Source organism: Zea mays, chromosome 5 (genome assembly GCF_902167145.1).
Source record: "Zea mays cultivar B73 chromosome 5, Zm-B73-REFERENCE-NAM-5.0, whole genome shotgun sequence".
Taxonomy (NCBI): Eukaryota; Viridiplantae; Streptophyta; class Magnoliopsida; order Poales; family Poaceae; genus Zea; species Zea mays.
This window is the reverse complement of record NC_050100.1, coordinates 220,985,709-220,997,485: the sequence shown is the minus strand read 5'-3', so window position 1 is coordinate 220,997,485 and position 11,777 is coordinate 220,985,709. Positions and strand designations below refer to the sequence as shown.

The 11,777-nt window shown below is 52.6% G+C and overlaps 3 protein-coding genes across 3 annotated transcripts; 1 reads left to right on the top strand and 2 right to left on the bottom strand.

Annotated features, from left to right (window-relative positions):
- Nucleotides 1–3,390: 3,390 nt before the first annotated feature.
- Nucleotides 3,391–4,391, top strand: LOC103627835 (pathogenesis-related protein PRB1-3). Its single transcript, XM_008648150.3, has one exon. The coding sequence runs from the start codon at nt 3,540–3,542 to the stop codon at nt 4,086–4,088; it is 549 nt and encodes a 182-aa protein (XP_008646372.1). The 5' UTR covers nt 3,391–3,539; the 3' UTR covers nt 4,089–4,391.
- Nucleotides 4,392–4,685: 294 nt separating this feature from the next.
- LOC100280661 (pathogenesis-related protein PR-1) lies at nt 4,686–5,468 on the bottom strand. Its single transcript, NM_001153579.2, has one exon. It carries the CDS (start codon nt 5,447–5,449, stop codon nt 4,829–4,831), a length of 621 nt encoding a protein of 206 aa, NP_001147051.1. The 5' UTR covers nt 5,450–5,468; the 3' UTR covers nt 4,686–4,828.
- Nucleotides 5,469–9,207: 3,739 nt separating this feature from the next.
- On the bottom strand, nt 9,208–9,996 carry LOC100286221 (pathogenesis-related protein PR-1). The gene has a single exon (NM_001159109.2). The coding sequence runs from the start codon at nt 9,889–9,891 to the stop codon at nt 9,364–9,366; it is 528 nt and encodes a 175-aa protein (NP_001152581.1). The 5' UTR covers nt 9,892–9,996; the 3' UTR covers nt 9,208–9,363.
- Between the last annotated feature and the right edge of the window lie 1,781 nt (nt 9,997–11,777).

Genomic DNA, 11,777 nt, shown 5'->3' with positions numbered 1-11,777 from the left:
AGCCCTCGGACCCCGTCGCCAGGGGACCGGGTCTGGCAGATCACCCGCAGGTACTTTTGGGCGTGCCTCTGGGCCCCTAGCCGACCCCTAACGAATGGGGCACGGACGTCCACTCGGATTACCCGCCTGCAGCTCACCGGAAACACCATGTTCGGCGCCCATCGAGGGCAACATGGCGCTTTCCCCCCCTCCTCCTTGCGAAAGGCGACTCAGGGGCGTATGTAAAAAAGTCGAGTCTGTCCCTAATCGCCCTCTCGCCCTGTGCAGAGGCTCGGGGGCTGCTCTCGCAAACCTGGCTCCGGCCGAACCGTTGACAGCGTCAACATACCAGCCCGAGAACTTGGCACCCGACCGTACACCCGGGCTACGGCCAGCTCGCATGAGGGAACGATCAGACCAGCCGAAGCATTACGCGAGGCATTAAGACCTCGAAGGAGTGAAACCACTCCTCCGAGGCCTCGGGGGCTACACCCGGCGGGTGCGCTCGCGCGCACCCACCGGAACAAAACGCAACCGAGAAAGGCTGGTCCCCTTGCAAAAAAGTGCGATGAAAGCCTCCAAGCGAGTGCTAACACTCCCTTCGAGGCTCGGGGGCTACTGTCGGGGACCATAATTAGGGGTACCCTCAAGGCTCCTAATTCTCAGCTGGTAACCCCCATCAGCATAAAGCTGCAAAGGCCTGATGGGTGCGATTAAGTCAGGGATCAGTCCATTCGAGGGACTCGATCACGCCTCGCCCGAGCCTAGCCTCGGACAAGGGCAGCCGGCCCCGGAGGATTTCCGTCTCGCCCGAGGCCCCCCTCCAGCGGCGAATATATTTCCGGCTCGCCCGAGGCCCCGTCTTCGCCAAGAAGCAACCCTGACCAAATCGCCGCACCGACCGACCAAATCGCAGGAGCATTTAATGCAAAGGTGGCCTAACACCTTTATCCTGACGCGGGCCCCCCAGCCGGCAGAGCCGAAGTGACCGCCGTCACTTCGCCGCTCCACTGACCGGCCTGACAGAAGGACAGTGCCGCCTGCGCCGCTCCGACTGCGGTGCCACTTGACAGAGTGAGGCTGACAGGCAGTCAGGCTCGGCCGAAGGCACCATAGGAAACTCCGCTCCGCCCGACCCAGGGCTCGGACTCGGGCTAACTCCCGGAAGACGGCGAACTCCGCTTCGCCCGACCTAGGGCTCGGGCTCCGCCCTGGCCTCAGCCGATGGTCTCCGCCTCGCCTGAACCAGGGGCTCGGACTCGACCTCGACCACGGAAGACTGACTCGACCTCGGCCTCGGAGGAGCTTCCACATCGCCCAACCTAGGGCGCAGACCAGCCACGTCAACAGGAGGCGCCATCATCACCCTACCCCGAGCTGACTCGGGCCACGGGGAACAAGACAGGCGTCCCATCTGGCTCGCTCCACCAGATGGGCAATGATGGCGCCCCGCATATTCTGTGACGACGACGGCTCTCAGCCCCCTTACGGAAGCAGGAGGACGTCAGCAAGGACTTGACAGCCCCGATAGCTGTCCCTCCGCCAGGCTCCAGCACTCCTCCGACGGCCACGACATCACACCAGCTGGGTGCCAAAATCTCTCCGGCTGCCACGACGGCATGTACTTAGGGCGCTAGCTCTCCTCCGATAGACACGTAGCACTCTGCTATACCCCCCCCCCCATTGTACACCTGGATCCTCTCCTTACGCCTATAAAAGGAAGGACCAGGGCCCTCTTAGAGAGGGTTGGCCGCGCGGGGACGAGGACGAGACAGGCGCTCGCGTGAGGCCGCTCGCTCCCTCTCCCGCGTGGACGCTTGTAATCCCCTACTGCAAGCGCACCCGACCTGGGCGCGGGACGAACACGAAGGCCGCGGGATTCCCACCTCTCTCACGCCGGTCTCCGGCCACCTCGCCTCCCCCCTTCGCGCTCGCGCTCGCGTCGACCTATCTGGGCCGGGGCACGCGGCGACATTCACTCGTCGGCTTAGGGACCCCCCGGTCTCGAAACGCCGACACATACAGAACTGATCGTGGGTCTTACATGTTCTAGGAAGGATGAAATAGAGCAGGTTTGGACACCTGGAGAAAACAACATTTTCGTATATCAACTTACACTTATCTAGCCAAATAGAAATACGCAGATCCTCTACAAGGATGATGGTAATCACAAAGGGGTCAAAATTGAGTGGATAAATCGTGCTCTAAATCAGTGTCTTGAGCAAATGCCCAACTTCTATCTCCAAATCAACATTGTCCAACCCGAAACATGGTAAATCGCAGAAATAGTATATCACAATAGGAACAAACAAGAAAGATACACCCTCTAGAACTGAATCACCTTGGAGGGAACGACGTCGTACAAGCGAGAGAAGTGAGTCACGATGGGGGGAAGACTTAGGGGACGATAAAGAACTAGAGATGTCGTGGAGGGCGACTTCACAGTTGTGTCAACGACGACGTGTGGTAGAAGGGGCAGTAGCGAAGTGGAAAAGGAGGCGGGGGAGAAGCGTAGGGGTGGAGAAAGGGTGGAGATGGGGGCAGTAGAGATGCAACGCATCTGGTAGAAAACTCGGCGAGGGGGAAAGATTGGATGGGCCGACGAGAAATTTTTGGGGAACCAAAACATTCTTTGTTTGTAGCTATAGATTAGAAAAGTTTAGGGATATGAAAAGGTTAGGAAAGATTTAGAAAAGCTATTGGAGGCTCGATTTCCCCTTTTTCTTTTAAATTTAAGTTAGGGGAGATTTCAGGAGTGCTCATATTTTAGTTTCTGTATCTCACTTCCTAATTCGAACTTCATATTTTACAAGATTTAAACAGTATTTTACAAGATCATATATACACGTAGCATACAAAGGTAAAACGACTTGCCGTTCAGGACGAGCGACTGCAGCAAAGGAACCTTCCACGCACGAGTCCTACGATCTTAATAAGATGCGGTCTCGAGTCAGGCACAGGCACATGAAAGCATGTGTTCCGATACGTTAATGCTTTTCGTCGCGCAAATCCCCTGCACAAAAAAAAAACCACTTACATTACACTCTGACTGTCTGAACAGGCAGGTCGCACCCGAAACCCCATTTCCCAAGCGTTTACTTCAGCTGCAAACTGACCAGAATAATCCATCCCATTCTCATGTACTGTAGACCTGACTCTCCACAGATTTGCCCAAGGTATCAAGCCGACCAATGGTGTCAAGAGGACCATTTCAAGAGCGTTCGACAGTTCGTACACTGACCAGAGCTGAAATTATGAAATCGCAAGTCAAACGAGGACGCGCACGACGGCTCACATGGCGTCAGATTCTGCTGCTGCTGCTGCGTCCGTCCAACACCGTCTACTAGGCGAGTTTTTACTAGATCTATGTGCCACTGGGAGGAACTCACTCGTCTTAATAACTTACTAGATGCAGATGAATTTCTTAACTGTTGGTGATGCACTACTATTTAACCACGTACCAGTACCAGTAAGCATTGGGCATTAGCAGCATTTCTTACACTAGCTTGTTGCCGACCTGCTCCCGGGACACGCACGAACACTGCTCTTCAGTCTTCACCATGGAGTGCACCTCAAGCCGCCGCCGCCGTAGCCGGCTCTCGCGCTGCCTCCTCCTGGTGTGCGCAGTGGCATCCCTGCTGTGCCACTCCCCCGGCCCGGCGGCGGCGGCGGCCGCGCCCCGCCGGCTGCTGCAGACGTGCCCGGGGCAGGACTTCGACGTGCCCCACGCGCACCTGCGCGCGCGGGACAACGTGAAGCCGCTCAAGTACACGGAGGAGCTCTCCGCGCGGGCCGCGCAGTGGGCGCAGCAGTACAGGAGCGACTGCGAGGCCGCCGCGCCCGCGCCGGGAATCAACGTGTTCCTCGGCGCCGCGGGCGCCACCTGGCTGCCCAGCGACGCCGTCGCCGCGTGGGCCGAGGAGGAGCAGCACTACGACTACGGCTCCAACTCCTGCTCCACCGGCAAGGCGTGCGGCCGCTACACGCAGATGGTGTGGCGGGGCAGCAAGGAGTTCGGCTGCGCCGTCGTCGACTGCGACTCCGGGAAGACGCTCATGGCGTGCCTCTACGAGCCGCAGGGCAACGTCGCGGGACAGAGGCCCTTCTGATGATCGCCGCCTACCATGCAAACCATCAGTAGTAGCGCGTGTCCATGGCGGCAGTATACCACCGGCCGTTCCTAGCTAATCTTGGTGTTTTCTTCGCCTTGGTCTTGCATTTCTTTTCTCATACTACGTTCCTACAGTAGCTCATTGGTTGTTGGGAGGTCGTCAGTTACTAGATATACATGCATGATATACATACTGTATGTCTGTATGCCATGAGAGCGACGAGCATATAGGTTTGTCCTCGTTTGTTTTGTTCATGGCACCACCTTATCAGAAATTCAGAATCAAATTTGTCTCCTCTTATGTCAACTATCTTAAACTAGTTATTGCTACTGAATATACGAGTAGCGAGCGCGGATGCGAAGAAGAAGAAAGCCAAAATGCGGAGGGAGTCACTATACTATTATACATAACTATTAGAGCTGCTCTTAGCTTCTACTGCACAAAAGGTAGTTCCCAGTCTTCTAGCGATAACTGACGTATCAGTGAAATCAGAAAAATTACAAGCTGCATGAATCAAGTGTAAAACCACATTTTATTGTGATCGTGGCTCTGAGGCCTCTGGTCAAACCAAACACGATTTACGGAAGCCAACAGTGAAAAACTCGAGTGAATTACCATCATGTTCACCGGAACGACCGCTGAATATTATTTACACACGACACGGCTACACGAGGCCGTTCGCCACGTCACGTAATAAATCCCCGAGGCCGAGGGTACTGAGTTGCTAAGCTAGCTAGTTAGTACGGCCTCTCGCCGACGACGTTGCCGGGCGGGTAGTAGTTGCAGGTGATGAACACCCCGCCGCCGTCGCACGCCACCCGGGCGCAGCCGACGGCGGTGGTGCGTCGCCACACGATCTGGGTGTAGTGCGCGCACTCCCGGCCTGGCGCGCACGCGTTGTCGGCGTACGAGTAGTCGGCGCCCTCGGCGGCCCAGTCCGCGACGGCGTCCCGGGGCCGCCACGCGCCGCCGGGCCCGCCCCAGAAGACGTTCTCCCCGAGCGCGAACTGGCCGTCGGGGAAGGAGTGGCGCAGCGCGCAGTCCCCGCGGCGCTGCGCCGCCCACCAGCCCGCGTACGACGCCAGGCGCGGGGACCACGCCAGCGGCGGCTCCAGCGACGCCAGCCGCACCAGGTTGTGGTAGTAGAGGAACTCCAGCGCGTCCGCCCACGCGCCGCAGCCCGGGCACAGCGCCGCCGAGACGCCGTACGCCGTCGCGTTACGCGCGTACGGAGGCGGGTGGGCATGGCCGTGGCCGTGGCCCCGGACATGATCGTGCTGCAGGCGTAACGGGGCTGCCGCGGGCGCCAGGCAGAGCAGGGAGTAGCAGAGGAGCAGGCGCGCCACCAGTGGCTTCATGCTGGTTCACTGGTTCCTGCTCGGTCGCTAGCTGCGGTGGTAACCGTGGGGTTTTAATCCGGCGCGCGTGCGTACGCGATGGCAAAATGGCGATGGTGCGGGGATCAGTGGTTCGCTTGTCCATGCCGCCCGTGAGTCGGTGGGGTGGCAGTTTGTCGTGCTGGGTTCACAAAAGACGAGCAGGTTTCTGATTGCGAGTGTCTTTTTACTTCAGCAGGTGTTCGGTACGAAACACGGCAGGTGAACTAGTAAAAACCAAATTGCGTTCTTTATTAGCTGAGCATCTGGTTAACTAGGAGTTAGCAGGCAGATCAGGGACTCGTGACCGTGCATGAACGATGAATCTAGATGTTTCCGTGGTCACGAGCCTGAAGCCTCAAAAGGCCGGGGGCATCGTATTCGTATACCCTGATCAGGATCGCACGCAGTATAAACAATTCAAATAATTAACTAGAGTAAATAAAGAAGAAAAGGTAAAAAAAATAAATAACAACAAATGGTAATAAAGCAAAGTAAAAGACACCGAACGAAACAACATAGAATGCATCACAAGATATCTTATAGATACTCTGTGAATAGTACATTATATATATAATGAAGCATCATGTTTAAACTTTTGTGGGATACGGCATGGAAAATCTTAGAATGAACTCATTGATATAGTGAAATTTTTTTAAAAATATCGTTGCGTCATAAATATATACTAAGTGAATATCATTTTCATCTCGCAGAATACTGTAAATAAAAATATAGAACATAAAAAAGGATAAAAATGAAAATAATAATTTAGAATGTAATGAAAATAATAATAAATAAAACTAAAAAATAAATCAATATAAGAAAATCTTTAGGAATGGGAAAGAAAAGGCAAATAAAAATTAAAAGATAGAATAAAATGGAATTTAAAATAAATAAAGGAAATAGCTAACTAAAATTAAATAGAAAGTAATAAAAATAAAATTTGAACATATAAGTAAAATGAAAATGAGAATATAATATCACCGAAAACAAAAAATAGTAAAAAGGAAAAAAAAAAGTAGAATCAAGCAAATAAAACAAAAGGAAAGGCTTGCCGTGGGACGTGGCCACGTGCATGGGCCGCGAGCGTCGCTTAGTTTGGGAAGTTGATTGATGGCCCGTACCTTCGTAGCTCCGGGAACGATAGCGAATATATCTCGCGCGCTTAGGAACAGGTCATCGGCGCTTAGGAAAGGCATACCTGTTTGGTTCAGTTTACCATATCTAAAGTTAGATAAGTTTAATTGAGTTAGATCTGCGTTTGGTTTGTAGCTAAAGTTGGGACACGATTTTTCTTATGTTAAATAGATCCTACTTGTTCATGATCTTTATTGGAGACTTGCTTTCAAATGCTATAAATTGAGAACAAGACAACACAAAAACAGGTTACTTGCTAATGCACTTCGTCCTTCGAACATTATTTTCTCAAGAATATATTGGTTTTTGGACGAAGGTCATGAAGGACACACATTTTATCATCTCAACATACATATATGTATAAATATTAACAACGAATGAAGCATATAAAGCATAAGAAACAATGTGAACAATAATATTATTATATACATTTCTCAGTGTATACATAGAATGTAATGAAAATAATAATAAATAAAACTAAAAATAAATCAATATAAGAAAATCTTTAGGAATGAGAAAGAAAAGGCAAGTAAAAATTAAAAGATAGAATAAAATGAAATCTAAAGTAAATAAAGGAAATAGTTAACTAAAATTAAATGAAAAAATAAGAAAAATAAAATTTGAACATATAAGTAAAATGAAAATGAGAATATAATATCACCGAAAACAAAAATAGTAAAAAGGAAAAAAAAGTAGAATCAAGCAAATAAAACAAAAGGAAAGACTTGCCGTGGGACGTGGGCCGCGAGGGTGGCTTGGTTTGGGAAATTGATTGATGGCCCGTACCTTCGTAGCTCTAGAAACGATAGCGAAAAGCCGAAAATATCTCGCGCGCTTAGGAACAGGTCATTGGCGCTTAGGAAAGGCATACCTATTTGGTTTGTTGCCTCGTTTGCTACAGTTTACCATATCTAAATTTAGATAAGTTTAATTTAGTTAGATATATATTTGGTTTGTAGCTAAAGTTGAGACACGAATTTTCTTATGTTACATAGATCACACTCGTCCATAATCTTGTAAAAGTGTGACAAGTTTCTCCGGCGGGAACTCGCAATCAGTTATGGTAATATTTTTTACTGAAAATAGAAAGTCGCGAGGGATGTACAATCAATCGGTGGTTTTTAAACCAGCAGTCGTTCGCGGATTAGCGGGACTGAAAATTATACTCTACTGTGTTGCCATCTAGAGGTCCCCATTCCTTGGGGCACGAGTTGACTCACTTGATCCGGCCGTCTCAGACGCTACGCAGCTATAGATGGCCATTTGGCACTAACACGATGGGCCGGTCCAGGCACGGCACGAAAAAGCACGGTCCAGGCACGACCCGGTCCGGTTAGTATAGTGCCAGTGCCTGGCACGGCACGGCTATAGTGCCGTGCCTGGGCCACTATCTCGACCCGTAGTGCTGGCACGAGCACGACACGGTTATATTTTTTATTTTAAAAATAATAGTTTACATATATTTAGTATAAGAATTCAACATATAACACAATAAAACTGCAGCTGCACTGGTTAGATGGATGCGTTTAAGTCTCTTATGCACTATGTTGTGAGTTCGAGCCCCCACAACTACACATTTTTTGCTAAATTCTACAATATACTCAGATGGGCCATAGTGCCACCGGGCCGGCCCGGCACGACTAACAGGCTCACGGGCCGTGCCTGGGCCGCGGCAGCGGCACGCCGGCCCATCTGGGCACGGCACGCTTCGCTAGCCGGGCCTGGCGGGCCGTGCCGCCGTCGGGCCGTGCCGGCCCATTTGGCCATCTATATACGCAGCGACAGCGTGGGTTAAGATGGTGGGCACTGGAGACTGCTGGACTCTGCCTCTTCTCTCTCTCGACCGGAAGATATAGGGGCTGTTTGGTTCGTGCCTAAATGTGCCACACTTTGCCTAAGGTTAGTCGTTCGAATTGAAGAACTAACCTTAGGCAGAAAAGTTAGGCAAAGTGTGGCAACTTAAGCATCAAACCAAACAGGCCTATATTCCGGCAGCGACCCAGCAAGTCGTCACCGCCGGTACGCCGCGCGACTGTCGTTTACTACTGTCCCGCGCCATGGACCAGGACCACAGGGCTACCTCCTCGTTTCGCCTGTGCTCGTTGATCGGTCGCGGGCGTGGCCATGGATTGGTGGATGAATGAATGCTGGAGGCTTTTGCAGCCAGCCACGCGGGCCAGGGGGCGCCGCCTCCGTATTAAACATGTGGGGGCTTGGCTGGCGTGTCGTGTGCGGTGTGCCGCCGCATCGCATCGCATCGCATCGGATTCCCCAGCTGCTCCAGCCCATGACGCGCACACGTTGGTTCTTGAGGCCAGAGAGGACCGGCGGCAGGCTGCCTGCCACTGCCAGCCATCGTCGTCATCATCTCCAGTCTCCACGCACATGCACGCCGCGCCGCGCCTCGCTCATTTCTCATTTAACAGCTCACCCGCTGGTCGTTTGGGCGCCGCCGCTGGCAACCGCATCGAATCCGCAGTTGCTGCGCCAACCAACCAACCAACCAACCGCCAACCAGGAATGGGAGGGATCTCGCATGCACCCATCAGGCAAAAAAAAGAGGCATTTTTTTGTACACTTGGCAGGGGAAAAAAATCAAAAATAGTAGTAAATAGCAAGTATAATAACGGTAGCCAGGCAACATTTGTACACATTGTCATGTCATCTCGATATCATAGTGGTAGCACCGTAGCAGCAACGATTTGGGACAGCAAGAGACACTGGCCGGCGGCGGCGGCCAGACGACGAAAGGAACGGTGTCAGTACGGGCGCAGGCCGACGTAGTTGCCCGGCGGGTCGTAGTTGCAGGTGATGAAGGTGCCCCTGCCGCCGTAGCAAGCGACCATGGCGCATCCGACGCGTCGGGTGCTCCGCCACATGATCTGGGTGTAGTGGCCGCACATGGAGCCGCCGTAGCAGCTGTTGGTCCAGTAGTCGTAGCGGGGGCGCTCGGAGAGCCAGGCGGCGACGGCCTGCGCGGGCGCCCAGCCGGTGCCGCTGCCCCAGAAGAGGTTCTCGCCGTAGGGCCCCGCCGAGTGCGCCAGCGCGCAGTCCCCGCGCCGCGACTCCGCGTACGCCCGCGCGTACGCCGCCACGCGCTCGTCCCACGCCAGCGGCGCCAGGCCCAGCGACGCGCGCGCCGCGTTCTGCTGCGCCAGGAACTGCCGCCTCATCTCCCCGTAGTACGACGCGCCGGCGTTGCCCGCGCTGGCGGCCAGGACCAGCAGCGCAATGCCCAGCGCTGCGGCACCGGAGGAGAGCCCGGAGCTCCTCCGGGAACTCGCCATGGGATGGGAATGGGACTCCGCTCCGGTCTTCCGGAGGCGATGCTGAGCTGTGCCTCTCTGTTTTTCTTCAATGTCTTTCTCTCTCTCTCTGTGTGTGTGGGTGTGTTGTACTGCTACTGCCTCGCTCGCCCGGGAGCTTCAGCATATATATACTAAACACGCATGGTGTCTTTCTCTCTTGTTGGGGGAACACGAGCCATGATTGTGACACACACATAAACGCGCTCGCCTCGCCTCCTCGTGGAAGGTCTACCTAAACTGGACGCGCCTCCTGTGGAGTTCAATTCAGCACCTACACTACACCTAGCAACAAACAGATCTGCTGGATTGAAAATTAGAATAGAATGATTACGGTCACAATTATGGGACGCATCGGCGCCGCCGAGTTCGTGGTCGCTGACGCTGAGTGAACGGTAAGGCCAATCAAACGGCTACGCTACCAGCCTACCACGATCGAACGAACTCGGAACGCCACAGCATCTGCTCCTAGACATGCCACTCACTAAACAAGCCAATCACTGTCTGTCTGTTGCGCGTTGTGCCAAGGGCAAGGGGGCACGCCGTCACGCCGCCTAATATGCGCCGAAACAAGAGGAGTTGCCCAAGACTTTTTTGCACACTCCTGCTGTCCTGCACAGCACACGGGTATGACAAATTTGACATTATTCTTTAGCTGGTGGTTGTGCATGCAAGTGCCGCCTGCTAGCTATGTGTAATATGATAGAACCAACCAATACAGATCATTTTGGAATATATATCGCTGCAGGATCAGGAGAAGACAGCCCAGTGCCTGCTGGGTCTGGGTGTTTGAGAATTTAATTAAATTGCTCCGTCATGTTTTTGCACTATCACATCATCGTATACCTACCCCACGTACCTGCGGAGTACTTATATAAGCTTAGCACGGAACTAAAGTATACACGGTGTTTCAGGAATAACCGGTACAGTTAGAAGACATTGAGAAGAATGGGTTTATCCCCAACACTGTTAGAGATAGTTTCAAAACTCATTTTTCGTTGGCTTGACTATTTTTCCTTAGTAAAATAAAAATTCTTTGGGAAAATAGGGTTGTGGACGACGACGATGTGGGGAGGGAGGTCGCGGGGAGGTGGCGTGGGGACTAGGGAGGGAGGTTGGGGGCGAAAATGGTTTGGACCCAGAGGAAGGCGGGACAGAGGAGTGCGTAGAACAACGGGTTGATTCGTAGAATTTCAGGTGAGTATTTGTAAAAAATAACACAGAACGACGGTTAAAACTGATTCTTTAGTAGAGATAGAGGTAGAGAAAAGATATAAACCATATGGTGCAAAATAAACAGAACAGAGGGCCGTGGTGTGCGAATGTGATGAAAATTTAACCATAATCGTTTTTTATGGTGGTGGGTGAGTGTGGTGGGGTTGGGGGTATGTGGGTGCGCCTGCACCCACTGATCTCTACATAGATCCGTTCTTATGAAAAGAAGGTACGAATTGCTGTTCATTTGAGGGGTTTTCCCTTTATTTTCTTTATTGGAAAATATAAGAAATGAATTAAAAAAAATGGCAGCCAGCTGGGCCGCTACCAGGCCGCTTGGCCGAGCAGCCCAGCAGCCCAGCAAGGCAAGCCGGCAAAAGGAGCGAGCGTAGGGTTCGCTGGGGGGATCGGCCAGGAAGCGGCAGGGGATCGAGCAGCCAGCTGAGGCTCTGGCGGCGCGCAACCGTGCGCAAGGATAGGGGCCGAAGGCCCTCGCGGCGGCTGAGGAAAAATCAGTTCAGCTCGTGCCGATCTCCTCGCCGTGCTCTGTGCAACTGTTCCTCGTGCTCGGCTCCATAAGTATGGTGTCTTGCCCCTGTTTAGCAGCACGCAAAACACCCTCTGCTCCTCTCTGCTGTTTGTTGTTCCATTCT

Excerpts from the sequence above, each read along its gene's own strand:
- LOC100280661 (NM_001153579.2), bottom strand. The coding sequence starts at position 5,449 with ATGAAGCCACTGGTGGCGCGCCTGCTCCTCTGCTACTCCCTGCTCTGC.
- LOC103627835 (XM_008648150.3), top strand. The coding sequence starts at position 3,540 with ATGGAGTGCACCTCAAGCCGCCGCCGCCGTAGCCGGCTCTCGCGCTGC.
- LOC100286221 (NM_001159109.2), bottom strand. The coding sequence starts at position 9,891 with ATGGCGAGTTCCCGGAGGAGCTCCGGGCTCTCCTCCGGTGCCGCAGCG.